Source organism: Nicotiana tabacum, chromosome 22 (assembly GCF_000715075.1).
Source record: "Nicotiana tabacum cultivar K326 chromosome 22, ASM71507v2, whole genome shotgun sequence".
Taxonomy (NCBI): domain Eukaryota; kingdom Viridiplantae; phylum Streptophyta; class Magnoliopsida; order Solanales; family Solanaceae; genus Nicotiana; species Nicotiana tabacum.
Genome location: NC_134101.1, coordinates 70,744,548 through 70,765,534, shown reverse-complemented (window position 1 = coordinate 70,765,534; position 20,987 = coordinate 70,744,548). Strand labels below are relative to the sequence as shown.

At 34.9% G+C, this 20,987-nt stretch overlaps 1 protein-coding gene across 3 annotated transcripts; it reads right to left on the bottom strand.

Annotated features, from left to right (window-relative positions):
* Positions 1-6,236: 6,236 nt before the first annotated feature.
* Positions 6,237-11,130, bottom strand: LOC107815540 (phosphoinositide phospholipase C 2). Of its 3 annotated transcripts, none has more exons than XM_016641148.2 (9): positions 10,408-11,130; positions 10,125-10,321; positions 9,590-9,731; positions 8,334-8,471; positions 7,552-7,754; positions 7,280-7,397; positions 6,981-7,133; positions 6,772-6,873; positions 6,237-6,699 (listed from the first exon to the last, which is right to left on the bottom strand). In XM_016641148.2, the coding sequence occupies exons 1-9, from the start codon at positions 10,720-10,722 to the stop codon at positions 6,397-6,399; spliced, it is 1,671 nt and encodes a 556-aa protein (XP_016496634.1). In that variant the 5' UTR covers positions 10,723-11,130; the 3' UTR covers positions 6,237-6,396. The 3 variants fall into 3 exon arrangements, with proteins under 3 accessions (XP_016496634.1, XP_075100726.1, XP_016496636.1); XM_075244625.1 differs by having other exon boundaries at positions 6,783-6,873; positions 10,408-11,128; XM_016641150.2 differs by lacking the exon at positions 6,772-6,873 and having other exon boundaries at positions 10,408-11,128.
* Positions 11,131-20,987: the final 9,857 nt, after the last annotated feature.

Below are 20,987 nucleotides of genomic sequence, written 5' to 3'. Positions count from 1 at the left end.
AATATTGTACGGGGTGTCCTATTTGGTCGCCCTCATTTTAACATGTATCCACTTTTTAAACAATTTCAGGCCTTTTTTCCTCGTTCTTCTTCTTCTTCTTCTTCTCCTTCTTCGGGTAACAGTGATTTTATATAGTGTTTGTGAACATATTTTAAGATAGTTTATGATGTTTTACAGTGGCGAGCTATTGCTGCGCTTTATTTTTTATTATGATTAGGATTTCTTCTTTTTCTTTTTCTTAATTGCAAAATGGGTTCGTTAGATTTATTGCTATTTTGACAAATTGATGATTGGGCTTTGTTCTTGATGATATTTGGAGGTTATGTTTTAAATTTGACCTCATTTGGAATAGATTTAGGTATTAAATCGTATATTGAATTGATAAATTCGAAGAGTAAATTTCTGTTTTTGGGCAATTTGCACTTTAGACCTATTTAGCCTTAAGTGTATGAAAATATTGGTTGCACTTCAGACCTTTTAGCCTTAAGTGCATCTGAAGTGCAAATTTTCACTTCAGGCTAATTTGTTTTTTAACTTCAGACTCGATAAGTCTGAAGTTGATCATAAAGTGGGTAGGCTTACAAATATTTTTGCAAAATGGGTATAGGTTCAATTGTAACCTCAAAATCGGGTATAGATGCAAAAGCCCCTTTGTTTCTAAGTATTATAAGGATCATCGACGTTTATAACTGTATCAAGGCTATTTTAAGTATGAATTCAATTTTTTCTTTCCTTTTATATCACAATGTAATTAGTAGCGAAACCAAAAAATTCAATAAGGATAATTCAATTTGAACACCCTTTTGTCAGTAGGTTATGCAAAAATATTCAAAGTCTATTTTTTAAATAATAGCAGTTAATATTGTATCGTATACATAGCTTCGTACCGGAAGGTAATAGGGAGTAGTATTTGTGGATTTGTTTTTTTTTTTAAAGGTATGAGGTAATTGAGCGACACACGGAAGGAAACAGTCCCATCATTCTTCAAAGACGTATAGAACCTTAGTTCTTCAATCGACAGGGCTGTCAATTTTAGTGAAGGATGTGTGTTCGTTTGCCATATATATCGCGGGCTGGCTTCATCGTTGGAGTTGCCTTGAGTGGATGGATCAATTGTTATTTTCTTGACTAAGAATGCGCACTGCGTCCACGTTGAAGTTATCGACACACACTCACATGGTGACACAGAAAGTGCCTGTCGAGTTCGGAACCTCCAATGATTTTCCCTTTTCTAGAAGCTCCTTTCAATTTTCTGTTTTTTGGCATTTACTGTTTCAATTAATTCCAACTTAGACGATTTCAACGCTTCGTATATTTTTTTTTTCTGAAATGTTTGGCGTGGAAATTATTTTACCACTCTTTTCCTATAAATTTTAGTATGGAGATGTTTATCCTTAAAATTGGATAATAATTAAATTTATAAGTGATTTTGAGAATACGCGGATTTATTTGACACAAAACATCAAATAAAGACAAATTAAATAAATAAGGATAAAGTAAGCTCAAACTACTCGAGGAAGGCGATTTAAGCCTTAGTAAAATATTTGCCCTCGATCTGGGGTCGTAACAACAAGCACTGATGAACAAAAGAAGAAGAACTAATAACAGAAAAAATAACGATATATTGCTTTGGAATGCGTGTTACAATGTACTTTATGAATTATCATACCCCTTTATATAGTAGAGAAATCCTATTTTAGGTGCAATTCTATAAAAGGTAAAAATCTTTTGATTTACTGATTGCCGGTTCTTTATCTGTACGTACCAAGATTACCGCTGTAATATCCGGCCGGTCACTGATATTTCGGTCTTCCGTTGGCTACGCTGACAATGTTTCTTGAAAGTCGTTTGAGGCTAGGACCGGTTTCGGGATCATGGTCTCGATATTCTCGAAGGCAGGCATCCTATCTCCGGGTTCTAGCCCGGTGGGATTTGAGGTTGATCTTTAATCCTTTATTGTCATGTCTCGAGCCTGGCTTACTATGTCGGCGGTTAGGATGTACCACGAGGTCGATTTCGACCGAATATAGATAATCCTCTCGTTTTTTGGAGAGTAGACGACGAAAAACGATATAAACTTCCGATTCTCACTTCGATACATTACGACAGAAACGACAAAACAACTGAATTTCAAGTCTTTATTTTATTCATAAGGGAAAAGAAGGTGGGAATGGGGAGGGGAGAATAACCTTTTACTTTTCCATCACGCCCAAATCTTTATTTCTTTTGTGCACGACGAGAAATACTCTTTTGAAAAATCTGAATGACGTCATTAGTTAACCAATTCTTTCTTTTTTTGGGGGAACCGGGGTCACTTAATCTTTGTTGACGAGCACAATTAAGTTGACTGTCTAGTTAATATATGACATTAATTAATGGAAAATTATCTGTGAATTCATCAGTAATTTTGTTTTTAGTTAATAGAGTTTTCGGCTCAATCATAAAGTTCGGTTCGTGTAATTACCTGCATGGCTGCATCCTATTAAACGAAAGTGACATTACGCACTAAGCTGCTCCTCAAAACTATAGAATTTCTTAATGAATCTATTTCTAAAAAAAGTGAATTCTAAACCATTTTGTTCAGTATCTAACTTAGGTCCTCTAATTTTGAGGTTCCTATCAGATATGCGAAGCTAGTATATGAGACCCTGACAAGTCAATATGCCATTAATTAACGATAAATTGTCTGTGAATTCATCACTAATTTTGTTTTAAGTGTACTACATATTTTAATAGTAGAAATTTTGGCTCAATCATAAAGTTTGGTTCAAAAGTTAACTGCATCCCATTAAACGAAAGTGTCTTCCGCACTAATTAAACTCATCCTCAAAACTTTATGATATTTTATGAATCTATTTCTAAAAAGAAGTGCAATGATTTTTGTTCAGTATCTAACTCAGGTCTCTTTGTCCATTCGGTAACCGATAAAAAAACGAGAAATATATATTTTTAGTCGCTTTTAAAAATTATAGGCGATAAAATATATATTATTTATATATGTGTATATTATATATATATTTTATATACTTTTTATCTAACGAATACAATTAGTTTTGATCGACCAGCCAATTTTATACTTTGATCAATAAAAATTTAAGTTAGGTCCCTTCGGGGTACATTCGATAATAATTTAAGTTAACATCTAGCTGCAGCCTTAACAAAATTGAACGAGCATACAAAATAAGCCCGTATTTTCCATTTATTTCGGTGGAAAATTTTCTTTTGATGTGGATTGTAGTTGAACAACTGAAGTTGAAAATTTTTTAATAGGAAGAGTGATTTTCAAACCTACCTGTGAATCATAACCTTTTATATATCCTTAAAAAAAATTGACCTTACTTCATCTTCTTTGTTTCTGATATTGGTGAACTACGAGTAACTGTAAGATCAGCGAGAGTTCCATACATATGATATATTATTATTACTATGATAATATGATATGACTAGAATACATTATTGTTCACTATAATACTTACGAATTTAGAATTTGAACTTAACGAATTCGAGTTCAGAATTCTATCAAAACTCATTCTATTTTACTTGATTCAGAATCTATTAATTATACTAATTTAGTGAATCTTTTAGCACATATATATGATCAAATTAAAGTTAACGGTTCAGACGAAATCATACCTAATGCACTAGGTCCGTCCCTGCGTATAAATTCTAATTAATATTCAAGTAGGTACAAGGTTCTAATATATATACAAGGAGTTTTTACCTAGCAATACTATAATAAAAATCTATTTATCATATTTATTTAGGTTCCTTATTAATTACTTTTTATATCTATATTTACTAGTTATATACAAAACCGTAAAAAAGAAGAAATTCAAGATCTCTTAAATCTAGCCTATCAGTTACATGACATTCAACCCCCATTTCGAAGAATTACTCATACATTTAGGGTGTGTTTGGTATAACGAAAAATATTTTCTGTGAAAAATATTTTCTTGAAAAACAAGTAGTAATCTTACTCATTTTCCGATGTTTGGTATGCAAATTAAGGAAAATAACTTCTCAAGAGTATTCATAAATAATTTAGATACAATAAATATGGAGTCATAAACTTTCGAACCAACAACCTTCCCAACCCATAAATTTGATAAACTTATAAACCGTTAAACTTTTGAACCCGCACACTTTTGAACCCGTAAACTCTATAATTTCTAAACCCGTAAACTTCCAAACACATAAACCTCTGAACTCATAACTTTGGTGGTGCAGAAAAACGGAAAAACAGAAAATTGAAAAATACAAAAAAAAGGTAATTTTTTTTTGGGGGGAGAGGGCGACGGAAAAGAAAAAAACTGAAATCTGAAAAGAAAAAAAAAACTTATTGGAGAGAGGGGGGTTGGGGTTAGATGTGAGAGTAGCTGGAGTTTTTAGAAAATATTTTCCTAAATTTTTTTAGGGAAGTCATTTTCCTCCAATTTCAGAAAAATGTGATATCTAAGAAAATATTTTCCAAACTATTTTGTGCAACCAAACAGTGAAAAATGAGAAAATATTTTCCGTCATACCAAACACACCCTTAAGATTCTTTCCTTTTTCAAAGGATTACAAAATCATCTTTTCTCTTTCTTAACAATTAGCCAAAATTATTCTTACCCACAATAAGAAATCTCGACTTACCAAAATCTTGCTTACCCAAAGTTATCCAGATGGAGTTTTTAGAAAATGTTTTCCTAAATTTTTTTAGGGAAGTCATTTTCCTTCAATTTCAGAAAAATGTGATATCTAAGAAAATATTTTCCAAACTATTTTGTGCAACCAAACAGTGAAAAATGAGAAAATATTTTCCGTCATACCAAACACACCCTTAAGATTCTTTCCTTTTTCAAAGGATTACAAAATCATCTTTTCTCTTTCTTAACAATTAGCCAAAATTATTCTTACCCACAATAAGAAATCTCGACTTACCAAAATCTTGCTTACCCAAAGTTATCCAGATGCCCCCCAAATTGAAGATTCTTTTCCTCTTCCAAAGCTTTTGAAATTCAATTTCTCTCTTTCTTACTAATCACCCAAAATCTCTATTTCTTATTGATACAATGCGACGAAATTCGAAATATTGCTATAAAATCAAGTTGTGGGTAAGTTTTGAATCTTGTTTTCTTTCTTTCTAAAATCTTTATTGTATGTGATTTGTATATGATACATCAATAATAATACTCGATACAATACTAATATAATTATAATACGATTATATTAAATTTTTAGTATAGAGTTGTGATTGAAACTTGAAGAAGATGAAGATCATAATTGTGTCACAATTTTTCAGAAATGTACCACGACTGTATTATAATTGTATAGGTATCATAATTGTTGCAGGAACTGTATTACAAATGTATGATAATTGTATATTCATTGTATATTATTACGAGCAGTTGTGCATTCGTGACGAATTTCACAGTTTGTATCACAAGTATGATAATTGTATATTAATTTATTAGTATTGTATCAGGTATTATTTTGGGTATTAATATACCGGATACAAGTTAGATATAATTGTGATAAAAGCATGATACATTTATATTTTAGGCATTGATGTATCTAATACAATTCAAATACAATTATGATACAGTTATCATACAATTATCATAAAATTTTAGAATATTTTTTAATAATATAAAGTTATTGGTAATGGTGGAAAGAGAGAAGATAGAGATTCTAGGCGTAGATTAAGGGATTTTGATATAAAAAAAAAAAGGAAAAAGAAGAGGAGAAGAAAAAATAAAGGAAATGATATAATTGAATCCCTTAATTGAAGACAATATATACAATTTGTAAGAAAAACTTAGATACTTATTAAAAACTTCAAAACATAGAGAATATATGTAAATAAATTTTTAATATAGTATAGCTAGGTAAAAATCCAGTACAACTGTGCGGATGAGACCGTCGTCTAATTAGGTCTTTCCATGTTTAAGTCCAAAAGGAGTGGGTACAAACAGAATTTTCATTTGGGCTTTTCTAAATAACTGCATTCGTTGCACGTAGAATCTCTCCTTATATTGAGCTGGTCATAATGGAATAGTGGATAATGGTACTATTCTCTCTATTCTATTGTTCGGTGATTTATTTGATGATACAGATTGACAAAGTTCATTGGGCAAACTGGAGATATAAAAGATAGTAATTTGGTAAAAAAAGTAAGCTCTTTTTATGTTTTTTTAATTTCAGATAAGCTTGTGCTCTTATAAGATGATAGAGTTTAAGGTACGTACAAAGTTGAAAAAGTTTCACAATTAGTGCCACTATAACCAGGTATACAACAAGTTCTACATTATTATCAAATTATCATATCAAGTTAGTTATTGATACCAATAGTTATATACAGTAGTATCTTTGTTAGTCAACTATTGTTAGTGCACCTCTAAACACATGAGAAGTTTAAGGACTCATGAACTCGAAACGCATGAGAAGTTTTACGGATCTGTAGACGTCTCCTCTGTGCTTATACAATGGAACGCATCGAATCCCAGTCCTGAGCTCAGAAACTGGCAAACATGTTTGTCCTGCAAATTCATCTTCTCCAGAGGGGTCATAATCTTTAACATCAATGCGAAGCAAAGCCAGTTCAGGAACACGAATTGGGAATTCGAATTCCTCATTCCATATTGGTAACCATTGATCGTCAACTATCCTAGTTTTGCACATCTTCTTAGTATCAGCAGGGACTCCCGCAATTCCAACCTGCAATTTTCTCAATATAATTAATTTATTTTGTCAATAATGTAAACTATAAATCTCTGGTAATGTCCTAACCAGCCAGCAACTTTCCCTGGCATAGAAGTCTGGAGGGGAACAATAATCGAAGTGTCTAAAGTGGAAGTCTGCACGCCAACCTTCTCCCATGTATATCTTTACCTTTTTATCAAAATGAAATTTATACATATGTTATTCTCAAGCAGAAGCGCAAGCACAGACGGATCCAGGACTTAGTAAAAATTCTTTAGTATGTTAGTAATATAAACCTTGAGAATTGTCTTCACTGGCAAGGCCATGGAATTGAAAACTTCATGACATGCGCCATCAGCACTTAGTAAAAATTCTGGTTTTTTCACATAACCACATCCTCCGTTGGCTCGAAAAAATCCTTGCATCATCCATAGGTACTTACAATAACCCTGTTACATATATAGAAATATTTAATTAATTAAGGTTCTAACTGTAATCTTGACCTTCTTTTGTCAGAATTTCTTTATTTTTCATTACCCTTAACTGAAAGTATATATATATATGAAGGAAATGGCAAGATAGAGTACTACTCGACCTGCATGTTAAATGCAACCATCTGAGCTCCGCGCATCCATGCAATTAGAGGATCATAGTTTGATGAATTAATGCGTGCACCCTTTGGGTACACCCTTAATATATGTCGTTGAGTAAATCTGAAGTAAGAAAAATAATACTATCTCATCAATTCTACAGTACATAAATAAAAAAGTACATTAACTTTTTTGGTATCTAATTGGTGAGTGAAAATATTTTCTGGAAATAATTATATCAAAAATAATAAACTGATGATTTAATTATATAACTTACCGAATTAGTTGATGGCCGTGTTCAGTGACAGCTAAAGCTTTTTCAAGGGCTTGTTCATTCATGCTAAGACGTCCAACTTTATCAAAACTTGCATGCCTCCCAAAATTTTCCATGCCACCTTTATGCTTCGTGGCATGGATTGCTATCAAATCTCTATATTTGAGAACTTCTTCGAACTCCTCATCCTGGTCTTCATCCCTCTCCTATATACCAATTAATTGAAGGAAAGTGTTAGAAAAATATCATGTCTAAAGAGATTTAGCTTATAGTATACCCAGAGGCGGACTCATGATTTGAAGGTGGTAGTTGTATTTTTTGATTCAACCAAATCTGTTTTGTATATATATAGGGTGACCACTATTAATATATCACTATTTTCTAAAGACATATACATGTATATATGAAATTTTTGTCGAACTTTACGGGTGCCCGTGACCTCTCTAGCTATTGCATAGGTTTGACTCTGAGTATACATACACTAACAATATAATGGTAATGTATTTAAACCCGTTTAAGAGGTAAACTACCTCATTTTTCGAAACTTATGTTCTATGCACTACAGTGTAAAAAATAATTATACTATCAAACTCACCAACATGTAACTCTCCATATCAAACTTGATACGGTGACCTAGCTACAGAATAGAGTAAAACATATTGTATTATAACATGTTAAATTACACTGATAAGGATATGCAAAACAAGGGCCGGAGAATAATAAGGACAAGTTAAACCTGAGTATTTGTATCAAGTTCATTCTCCAAAAGTCCGCTCTGTGATTACCTTGTCTGATTCAGGGCTACTTTTTGGTGGTGGTTTCGTCGAAATTAAGATTTTATTCTTTAAAAAGTTTGGTGAAGGAAATTCGTCCATTTCTGATTTTGGGATGAATAGCATGGAACCAAATGTTTTCTTGACCATCTGCGTTCAAGATTATGTTGACATAGAATAAGCAAAGTATTCAAATGTACATAGAATAAGCAAAGTATTCCAGTATTCTAATACCTCAGAGGATTACGTGCGTTAATTTTATACTAAAAGAAGAGTTTAACTTCTATGCAATATCTATGTAAAAGATGTTTTACAGTATGAGAGAACCTAAAAGATAGTTACAATAACTGTTCATAAGAAGTAGGATTAGTAATTTGAAAAATAAGACAAGTTACCTATTAAAATACACTTACATGGTATATTGCATGATACCTTGTAACCAGTGTTTTAAAAGGCGTGAGCGTAAGGCGAGACGTTTATATGTGCATCAGCGATGCGTAAGCCCCGAGGCACGGGCGTAAGTCCTATGTGTATTTAATTTTTAATATTTTATACAATAATATAATTACAGTAAATATTTATAAATAGGTAAAATTGCATAAAAATTGAAGAAAACTATAAATATGTGAAAAAAATATATATATAGATATGCTCCATCCCCCCACAAAACTAATCAAAATAATATATTATACTCTACTAATTACAAGCACAAGTAACTTGAGTCGAAAAGAATAAAGTTTTCTACATGGAAGATAAAAAGGATGACTAACCAGTAATTTCAACTTTGAACTTGCTACTATGAACGAGAATGAAATTCTTTTTGTATTTGTAAAAAAAATTGAATATTCGTTTGCTTTTGGGAGATATTAGCAGACTAGGGACAAAATAAAGAATTGGGAAAGACCATAAATTAGGGCTTCAATCAATAAAAAAGGTCTTGACTTTTAAATTTAATACATTTCAGTTCCTTTTTAAAATATTTGAGTAATTACAAGCTGACTTTTGAGAATTTGGGTATTATATGAAAGACTTATTTAACAAATTTTATTTTAATTTGAAAAAGTCTCTGGTCTTACGCTTCACGACAAAAACGCGCCTCAAACGCCCAGCGTACGCTCGGGCGTAACCCTCTTGAGACTTTCGCCCCATACCATCGCCTCGAGACATTTTTGGTGCGCCTCACCCCAGGGCTCGCCTCGGAAACGCCTTTTAAAACAGTGCTTGTAACAATAAATTGAAATTTCGCTATGAAATATATATAGGTTCACCTGAGCGACTTTTTTTTGAAGGTGTGGGTAAGGATGAAGGTGGTCTTCAAAGGTTAATATAACAGGATATTCAGAATCTGAGAAAGCAACCTCCTTTATGGCTTTCAGACATTTGCTTAGTTTAACAGGAGTTGTCAGTGTCCTGCAGTTTTCAATTTTATAGTGATGTTAGAATTTATCGTCGTTTATTATCTTTGGTAATCTCTTTAGTACTGTAGATTTTTACATTTCATTGTAAATTGGATCCAGAAAATGCTAAATATTGATGTCTTAAATAAGAATGAAAAAGGAAAGATCGATGTTCAGAACAGCAATTTGCTTCTTTAACATTAAAAAAAAGGTCATAATAAACAGACATGAAAATCTGGTCATACATGGTCTCTGACATTTTAAAAAAACAGGTTATAATAAACAGACATGTAACAAGAAAGACCAGGATCTATATTCAATACGGAATCAAAGAATTGCAGAAAGTCAAGAAAAACTGATATATGGTAATTACATAGTAAAAGTAGTTCAATTAAGAAATAGTTACCCTCCGTGACGAACATCGATATCATCTTTGGTAATATTAGACCAAAGGTCCAATTCAATCACTCTAACTCCTTTCTTTAGTGCCTTCTTTATAGGTTCAGTACTACAATCACTGCTCAGCTGGTTTCCAGTTAAGTAAGAGTTATGTCCAGTGTATATAAAATAATGAGCCAACGGAGCATCCATATTTTGGTGGACCTAAATAACCAACAATAGGCAGAAAGTAAAGAAGAGCAGTAAAAGTTTGTATCTAAAGGAGAAATTGACAAAGATAATTTTAATACCTTAGACTGGTGGGCAAAGTTATAATCACCAATAAGATATTTAAAGAAAGCATCAAGATTCAATCCTCTTTTGTGGACAATATTGTGATGATGCTTGAGGCTATTGAATATAATTTGGGCCACTTTTGTAACATTCACCTCCTTCTGTTCTTTCTCTAAGAAATTAATTAGATTATCTATGCTCATAATCCCGTTTACTGAGTAAAATTCAAAGACTTGCTTAATATCTTCTGGTATTTCACCTCCCCTTAACTTGAATCCTAGTGACCAGCAGAAGCAGACCTTGAAATGTTGCTTATTATCATTGGTAGACATTTTCTCGACCAGTGCAACAGTAATTCCAATTATTACTATCACAGATTATTGTATCTGAATTTGTTTGTTCCATTTATATATAGGAATATTAATATCTTTGTTCGTGATATGCATGGTGGAATATTAGAAAACTTTTGGTTTCCATATTCTAGGAATTGCTTAGGAATATATATATTGTCCCTACTTTTGGTCCCAGTAAGAATAAATTATGCCTACACGAAAAGTGATGCTTGCTCTGTCTGAAACTTTAGTAAATTGAGGAGGAAGAGCAAGTTATGTTTCTTGATGGTGGGGTTGGAATCAGTAATGTAAAATTTCAGTGGCAAAGCAAAAAATTGGGATCCAAAACAAATTGCAAGAACGCCTCGAATTCAAACTTGTGACCTAATATAAATTTTGTCTTAGAGTACTTCAAGTAAAGGATTCAACAACTTATATATGTCACACCCCTTTTTACACCACAAAAGATATGTGTGTTTTAGATCGTGGGTTAAAGAATTTGTTCAATTAAAGTGACAAACTTGAATAGAGATTATTTTATTTACAGAGTCGCCACTTGGAATTGATTTTTGGGTGTTCCAAGTCATATTTTATTTGAATCTCTTTTCAAAGGAAGATTTGACTCTTTTCATGTTGATCTGCAAAAACAAAGTACGAATAAGAAATTCTGTTGGCCGAGGAGAAGGTGTAAGGCATTCCCCGAGTCCCGTGGTTCTAGCACGGTCACTTTATTGATTATATTTGGCTTATATTATTTGATTATTACATATTTTCGACCTATTTTGTATTTTTATCTTTTACCATTTTTAATTGCTTGCTATTTGTAATTATGGAATTATATTTGAAACGAACCACGTGGGTGTGAATCCGTTTTGTTCGTGTGTCGAAATCATGTCACGCGTGTACACAAGTAATAACACTTAATTATTTATTAAGATTGTTTGGCCAAAGTCGCGCATACGCGTACTTTGCCTTTAATTTGGAAAACATAACTATGTCACGCGAACGTGTACACAATCACAATAATTGATTTATTACTGCGCGCCTAAAGCATACTAGCGATTTGTGAGTTATTTCTTCCTAAACTAATTTAAGATTTTTGTGAGGCAAGAGTTATGGAAGAAAGGTAGTTTAGCTTTGTGGACTAAGCATAGCAACTACTAGGTTATGAAAGACATGAGCCCGATTTTGATTTATTAACTTTGGGCCAGCTCTCGCGCAAATCTCAAGGCCCAAGCATTATTAATGTTAGTCAAACCTCGCACCCCATTAATTATTCTAAAATCCATTTCATCTTTCTTCTTAGGCTATGACCCAATAACTTGTTTCCTCTAATCAATCTGGGTGCCACTTCCTATAAACTTCACAGTAAACAAAAGTAACAAAAAAAAAAACTTAAATCCAACAGAATTCTTAATTCATCAACTCAAAAAATTCGGTCTACTCCTAAAAGTCCTTATAAAATCTTTATACTTTCTACTATAAACATATTAGTACCTATATCTCATAAAACTCACTGCCGCTAATAATATTAAGAATCCAAAAGCAAACACACATGAAAAGTGAAGAAGTAAAGCATCAGTAACATGTATCTAAAATATTTGAATCATAGAGAAATGAAATAGAGTAGTAAAAGAAAGAAAGAACCGGACCTTGAGCAATAAAACTTTTCCAAATGTATTGATAAGAAAATTCGAATAAACTAGGTGGTACAATTACAAATGTCAAACCCAATGAGAAAACAGAGAAACTGAAGTGGAGCTAACGTATGGAGCTCGGACGACCTTGCACCTGACGGCAACCGAACCTTTCGAATGGATTTAGCCTCGAATTTTTCAAGTGATTTGGGATGAAACTGTCAGGTTTTAATAATGATTTAGTGTCTGTTTTTCAGCAGTGTTTGGCTGGAATTTTGGACTGGTTTTAGGACTGTTTTCATGGTGTTTCTGGGCTGGTTTTTCAGCGAAAATGACAGCAATTTGAGCTACTATTTTTGAACGTTTTTGGGGACTACTTTGCCTGGATTTCGGGGCTAAAAATATGGTGTTTTGGAGCTGATTTTGGACATTTTTCAGTTGTTTTTGAGGTCGTTCAAGGGCTGGTTTATGAACAGATTTCAGCTCGTTTTTGGAGCTGAAATGGGGAGGCTTTGGAGGTCGTGTTTTGGGTATTTCGGGGTGGAGATGAAGCTGATTTTGGGGGTGATTTTAACTGATTTTGTTGCTTTTTTGGCTATTTTCGAAGCTGATTTTTTAATGGGAAAAGGGTTGTTTTTTTGCTGATTTTTATTGCCTCTTTCGGCTTATTTTTTTTGTCAACTATATAGAGGGTTTTGTTTTATAAGAGAGATGATGGAAAGTGAATGAATATTGTGTGTGTGTCCGTAAAGGAAATGGGGATATGGGGATTGTGAGTGAGGGACAAGGAGCAGGGGACAAGGAGTGGAGGACAAAGTGTGGGGGACAAGGAGTGAGGTATTGGTGAGATGAGTAAAAACATATTCAAGCATGACAAAAAATTAGGTGCTCACAACATGCCCTTCTTTGCTTGTAAACATGAAGAGTTTTCAGGCAAATAAAAGATGAGCGACATGACTTATTTTTTGCCATACCATTATTCAAAATGGAAGAGATAAGATAAAAGAGTGCAACCGAGTCCTAGTTTGGACGGCCTACATATCCCGGGTTATAAGAGAATCAGGTCGTGTGTAGTTTAAGAAGAGTGATGGAATAATGAGATGGAGAGTCGAGTGAGGTTTCGTCGAGGCTCCGGTATGTGGTCCTGTTATTACATCAAAATCAAAAGAAACTAAACAAGCCTATTAGCTATGAGTTACAAGATTCTTATCTATAAGTCTTTTGAAGCTTGATCTTGAATCTTGACTGGTTCTTTAGACAGACTCTGTTCTGAACCTTGATGCTTGCTAGCTGCAGGTGCTAGTTCATTCTTCTATGGTTTATTCTGATCAAAACGAGAAATGTAAAACTCGTAACTTTAGTCATGTCTTGAGCAGTCCATATCCTTTCTATCTGCTTCTGCATTTGATTTCACTTCTTTTCCTTTTCTTTTCTTTATTCTATATTGAGAATTCTTCTTTTGGTCATCTCGAACCCTCTGCGTAGAGGTAAAAACCTGCTCAGACATTTTAAAAAAACGAACGAAATTTTTCTGTCCCAATTTTTACTAGAAAACTTTCGCGAGTTATTGTAGCAAAATTCTATATTACTTTATTATTGAAAGCAATAAAAGATCGGGATTGGTGTACCTTAGGAAAATATGATTCTTTGGTAATGGTGTACCCTGATTTGTCTAAATAGTACCTCAATTAAGGATTGGTTTACCTTATGTTGGGAAATACGATGAGGGAATAATGTACCTTATATTAACAAAGATATTAGGGAGTGGTGTACCCTGCATTTAAGATCAAATCAACTAGGGAGTGGAGACCCTATGTCTATAAATAAAAATTAACTAGGGAGGAGAGACCCTATGTTGGAAAAAAGACTAGGGAGTGGAGACCTTATATCTAAAATAAAACCAACTAGGGAGTGGATACCCTATGTCTAAAAATAAAAATCAACTAGGGAGTGGGGACTCTATGTTGAAAAAGAGACTAGGGAGTGGAACCCCTATGTCAAAAATAAAATCAACTAGGGAGTGGAGACCTTATGTTGGAAAAGTGACTAGGGAGTGGAGACCCTATGTCTATAATAACGTCAACTAGGGATTGGTGTACCCTTATACTGGTAAGAAAATGTAACAAGGGGTTGGCACCCTGTATTACGGAAAAAAAATATAATCAAGGGTTGGTACCCTGTATTACTTATATAAAATGTAACTAGGGATTGATGCCATGTATTATTGAAAAGGGAACGTAACCAGGGATTGGAACCCTGTATTACTGAGAAAGAAAGTAATCGGGGGTTGGCACCCTGTATTACAGAAAAAGAATATAATCAGGAGTTGGTACCCTATATTACTGATATGAAATGTAATAAGGGATTGGCGCCCTATATTACTAAAAAGGAAATGTAACCAGGGGTTGGTACCCTGTATCACTGATTAAATACCGAATTCCTTGGGCGAAAAGGTTCTACCTGGTTAAACTACGAAAAGAAAGCCTGGGCGAAGAGTACTTCTACCCGAAACTATGAGCTAGATCCCCTAGCTGAAAAGGTTCTACTTGAGTTAAGCTACTTAAAACAGCCTGAGCGAAGAGTACTTCTACCTGGAACTATGAGCTGGATCCCCCTAGGCGAAAAGGTTCTACCTGGGTTAAGTTACGTAAAATATCCTAAGAGAAGAGTACTTCTACCCGAAACTATGAGCTGGATCCCCCTAGGCGAAAAGGTTCTACCTGGGTTAAGCTACATAAAACATCCTGAGCGAAGAGTACTTCTACCTGGAACTATGAGCTAGATCCCCCTAGGCAAAAATGTTCTACCTGGGTTAAGTTACGTAAAACATCCTGAGCGAAGAGTACTTTTACCCGGAACTATGAGCTACATCTCCCTAGGCGAAAAGTTTCTACCTGGGTTAAGCTACGTAAAATATCCTGAGCGAAGAGTACTTTTACCCGAAACTATGAGATAGATCCCCCTAGTCGAAAAGGTTCTACCTAGGTTAAGATACGTAAAACATCCTGAGCGAAGAGTACTTCTACCCGGAACTATGAGTTGGATCCCCCTAGAAGAAAAGTTTCTACCTGGGTTAAGCTATGTAAAACAGCCTGAGTGAAGAGTACTTTTACCTGGAACTATGAGATAGATCCCCCTAGGCAAAAAGGTTCTACCTGGGTTAAGCTACGTAAAGCATCTTGAGCGAAGAGTACTTCTACCGGAAACTATGAGCTGGATCCCCCTAAGCGAAAAGGTTCTACCTGGGTTAAGATACGTAAAACATCTTGAGTGAAGAGTACTTCTACTCGGAACTATGAGCTGGATCCCCTAGGCGAAACATTTCTACCTGGGTTAAGCTACATAAAACATCCTGAGCTAAGAGTACTTCTATGCGAAACTATAAGCTAGATTCCCTTAGACAAAAAGGTTCTATCTGGGTTAAGCTACGTAAAATATTCCGAGCGAAGAGTACTTCTACCTGGAACTATAAGCTTGATCCCTCTAGGCGAAAAGGTTCAACCTGGGTTAAGCTACGTAAAACATCGTGAGCGAAGAGTTCTTCTGCCCGGAACTATGAGTTGGATCCCCTAGGTGAAAAAGTTCTACCTGGGTTAAGCTACGAAAATGATTTGTATGAACAATAGTGATGCATGCTGAAAATAAAAGAAAATGGAGATTTTGCGGAAACTTACATTTGGTGACATTCGTCTTGCTTCAAAAAAAAGAAAAATTGTGAGTTTTAAAAGTGGTGGTCGGTGTGTGGCCTTGATGTCTTTAGCAGCTTGGCTTTGTGCCCATCTTCTTTTGATGATGATTTCAACCTGCCACTAGATGTTTCCTGAATACCACTTGCATTTCTAACCTCGAAGAGCCTTTGACTTTTCAAATTTTTACATGACGGTTGGTCGCATGAGACTTAACCTTTTCAACTTTATTCTGCTTTTGTGGCATTTCACTTTGATTTCCTCCTTTCGATAGTTTTTAATTTCAAAGCATCAGCCACCATTGCCAGTTGGGGTTGACTTGATGCCCCTGTTGAGGCTGGGTGTCTCTTGAATATTAGCTTGTATCAAATAAAATCCTTATAAATTAGTCTTGCCATCCCCTCTTCGCCTTAGTTTTGGAACAGAGTTAGACCGAAAGGGATTCAAATAACAACAAATAATGGAATGGACAATGAATTTAGACAAGAGGTATCCCTTTCGGGGAAAGAAAATAAGGACTTATCTGGAGTACATGCGGACTTCAATGAACATGATATGCCTTTTGGATGGATGCCTCATCTGTGTAAACCGTCCGACTCTCAAAAATTCATCATAACTTTTGCCTTAAAATCGAGAAACCTTTCCCAGGATTTTGTCGATGCCAATGGCTGTGAGGATCCTTTTTTCGATCAGTGGCACCCTTTGTGAGTTTTCACCAGTTGACCTCTCTCTTCTCACCATCTCCTTATAGTGCTCCTTGCGAGTTTTCACTAAAAAGACTTTCATTTTAGTTTCTTTACTCACCATTGCCTTACGGTGCCCATGAGGATTTTCACCAATAAGACTCTCTCAATTTATTTCTCTCATTGTGGTTGTACCAGATCCAAGTGACAGTATCCTCCAATTTTGAACATTCTCGTTGATTGATCGGAAGGACTTGAAAAGGATTTGGGTAAAAAGGATTTGGATTGAATTACAACTTTGAAACCTCTCAAGCGAGACCATCGCCAAACCATTGTAACATCTGCCCAAGTTTCAAATTTTGGGGGAATATAGATTTTTGTTTTGGTGTGACTGAACCCTAGAGAGAGCTTGCCTACCTATTCTTTCGGAATCAAGTCAAATGTAGTACAATTAACATGAACTTGTTTGGATTTTTTTTTTCATTTTTCATTTCATTTCATTTTCTTTTTGTCTTTTTTTTCTTTCTTTGTTTGTTTTTTCAATAGCACTTTCAGGTTCCAAAGAGGGTAATCAAAGAAAGGTAACCGGCTCAAAAGAGTTAGCAAAAGGGTTAATGATGTTTGGATAGCGAGAATCAAAGCTTTCATCATCCCAATCAGAGAACATTAATGCTACATAGAGGGTCAGACGAAGTACTTTTGACTGCATCTGCATTGACAGTTGTCTCGGGGACATTTCTTTCGATGTTTCCCAAGTACAACACTCGCTTTTGCAGTACTCTCATTACAATGTATGGATCTTTCCAATTTTGAGCCAATTTTCCTTTAGCTTCTTCATGAGGTGGGAGGATACATCTCAGAATGAGTTGTCCTATTTCAAATTTTCCAGGCCGCCTTTCTTGTTGTAGACACGAGCCATTCCTTGTTGGTACAAATGCCCATGACAAACTGCGGTCAATTATTTTTAATCAATCAAAATTAATTATTCCAACCGGATCTTGACCCAACCTTTATCCTCAATCTCGGCTTCAACAATGATCCGAAGCAAGGGAATCTCAACTTCGTTCCAATTTTCTATTTATTTTCTTACAAGCCTAGTCTTTAAAACATTCTTCTTGATTCATTATTTCGAGGTCTGACAGCGTTTTAGGATCTGGGCATGAAATCCGCAAGCATGTCATATTATCAAAATCTGCATTAACAGAACTAAAAAGAGAATAAGAAAGGTGACAAGATTAAGAAAAGAGACATTCGTTAATGATGAAATACTAATTTCATTTATTTGATTTTTTTTAAGATAGAAGGGTTTACATCAGAAAGCAAAGCAATGAAATAAAACATTCAGATTACACCCTGAAATAATCCGAAAGCAAAAAATACAGCAAGAACGACTACCGAGACTCCCATATGACAGAGAACTTTTTAGGTTTGGCGCTCGTTTTTGGTTTCTCTTCTGTCGCGGCAATGACTACTGTGGCTTTCAATGCTGGATCATCAATTCTTCAACTTCCCTTTTGAGGGTCCAACAGTCCTCTGTATCATGTCCCATTGCTCAGAGTGGTATTCACATTTAGTACCAGCTTGGTGCGAGGGGGGACTCGGGGTTTGGCCGGTTCGGGGCCACTGGCTGCAGCAGACCTAGCCTGATTAGCCTTTGGAACAAGCTCGAATATGATTCACCAATAGAGGTGAACTGATTTCTCCTGGTAGGCACTCCTGGGCGAGGAATATTTTGTTGGAGCTTGGTATGGACGGGCATTTATGGGAGGTGGAGCTTGATTTTGTGGATAATGTGTGCTTGTGGGTAAGGTTACGCATTCATCACCACATAGGGAGGCGGTGCCACGGCATAAGCAACATCTTGATGCGGATAATAGTGTGGTGGGACCTTAGGAAGTATATATGATTGGTTGAATGACCTGCGGTCCCCCCTCAAGCTCAAAACCATCAGGGCTCCCTCTTTTCTCCCGTTTCTATTCATCAAACCCATCGAACCATTCTGAACGACCTGTGATGTGGCCTTAAAGGCAGCATGATGGATTACTCCAATTCGACCATCTCCCCAATTTTGATAGTCTCGGCGAACGGATTACCCATAGCGGACATCATGTTCTGGAAGTAGTCCGCCTCTTGGGCCTGTAGGAAAACCATAACCATTTTTTCTTCGTCCAGTTGAGGCTTTAACCTGGTGGCTTGCTCGCTCCATTTGACAGCATATTCACGGAAACTTTCTGCGGTGTTCTTTTTTAAATTGGACAAAGAGTTCTTTTTTTGGATTTTTTTGGTTGTTTTTCGCTTTTTGTTTTTCTTTGTTATTTTTTTCACTCCTTTCTTTCTTTTTTATTTCTTCTCTTTTTTTGCTCGGTTTATTTAATGGATATGATCGAATCCGATGGGAATTGCCTACGTATCATAACGCCGCATGAATCAGATCATTACGTAGTTCAGGAATACCGGGAACAAAGTACATAAGCTAGCTCTTTTATTTTTTTGATTTTTTCTTTGAGAATGTTTGAAAAGAAGACTTCTTAAAGGAGAAAGAAAATATTTTTTAGATTTTGATTGATTTATTTTTTATAGATTTTTCGGTAGAAAGACTTCTAAAGAAGGAAAAAAAAATATTTTTGAATTTTGATTTGATTTGTTTGTTTTTTCGAATGAAAGACTTCTACAAAGAAAATATTTTTGGGTTAAATTTTTTTTATTTGGGATTTTCTAAGAAAAGACTTCTAAAGAGGGAATTAGAAAAAAATATTTTTTAATTTTGGATAATTGGGGCCAAAACCAATGAGGTTTTCCTACGTATCTCACATCAGGTAAGAATCAGACCCTTGTAATTCGGTCCAAGACTTTATAGTAAAAAACGATTATTTGTACATAAGTGGGGGAAAGAGTTTTTTTTCCAATTCCGCTCAACTAATTTTTTAAAGCTAGTCAACAATGCAAGCAAGCCTTCCAAAGGATGCAACAAGTAGCACATAAGTGAACATGATGGTCTCAAAAATGATACTTGTCTTATACAGACTCGGTCCCTATGCTGAGTTTCGCTAAGTCAAATGCACATTATGCAACAAAGCGATCCTACTAGGGATAACCAGGCATGTGGCTTGTTCTTCTAGGTTTTAAAAATCCTAGAGGATGAGGTGTATCTAGACTAGCCATAAAACGAGCGGACAACTCGAGTTGGGAAGGGGTAGCGTACTGGGAGCAATACTTATCCGGCTTAACTACTGGACCCTCCCCGTTCTTAAACATGGGTGACTAATAATCCTTCACCGGGAGCCCAGACCCATCGGCTTTATCTCAAAAAGAATGGGGCGCGTATCCGTGATTCCCAAGGTTATATTCAGAAGACTCAGAGGGGGTGCCTGAGAAGATAATTTATTTGTACAGTTCAACAATATCAAAGCGGTAAAAAGAGCACAAGTAGAACATTAAGCCCAAATAAATCATAATATATACAAAAATTAATAAAGCCAAATAAAGTCAATATACATGCTCGAATTCTTAAAATTCCCAGCGGAATCGTCAGAGCTGTCACACCCCTTTTTATACCACAACGGATATGTGTGTTTTAGATTGTGGGTTAAAATTTTTTTTTAATTAAAGTGACAAACTTGAATAGGGATTATTTTATTTATAGAGTCACCACTTGGAATTTATTTTTGGGTGTTCCAAGTCACCTTTTATTTGAATCTCTGTTCAAAGGAAGATTTGACTCTTTTCATGTTGGTTTGCGAAAACAAAGTTAGGGTAAGGAATTTTGTTGATCAGGGAGAAGGTATAAGGCATTCTCCGAGTCACACGGTTCTAGCACGGTCACTTTATTGACTACATTTGGCTTATACTATTTGATTATTATATGTTTTAGACCTATTTTACATTTTTATCTTTTACCGCTTTTAATTGCTTTCTATTTGTAATTATGAAATCAGACGTGGGTGTGAATCCGTTTTGTTCGTGTGTCAAAATCATGTCACGCGTACGTGTACACAATTAATAATACTTAATTATTTATTAAGATTGTTTGGTCAAAGTCGCGCGTACACGTACTTTTGCTTTAATTTGGAAAACATAACTATGTCAAGCGAATGTGTACACAATCACAATAATTGATTTATTACTGCGCGCCTAAAGCATAGTAGCGATTTGTGAGTTATTTCTTCCTAAACTAATTTGAGATTGTTGTGAGGCAAGAGTTATGGAAGAAAGGTAGTTTAGCTTTGTGGACTAAGCATAGCAACTACTAGGTTATGAAA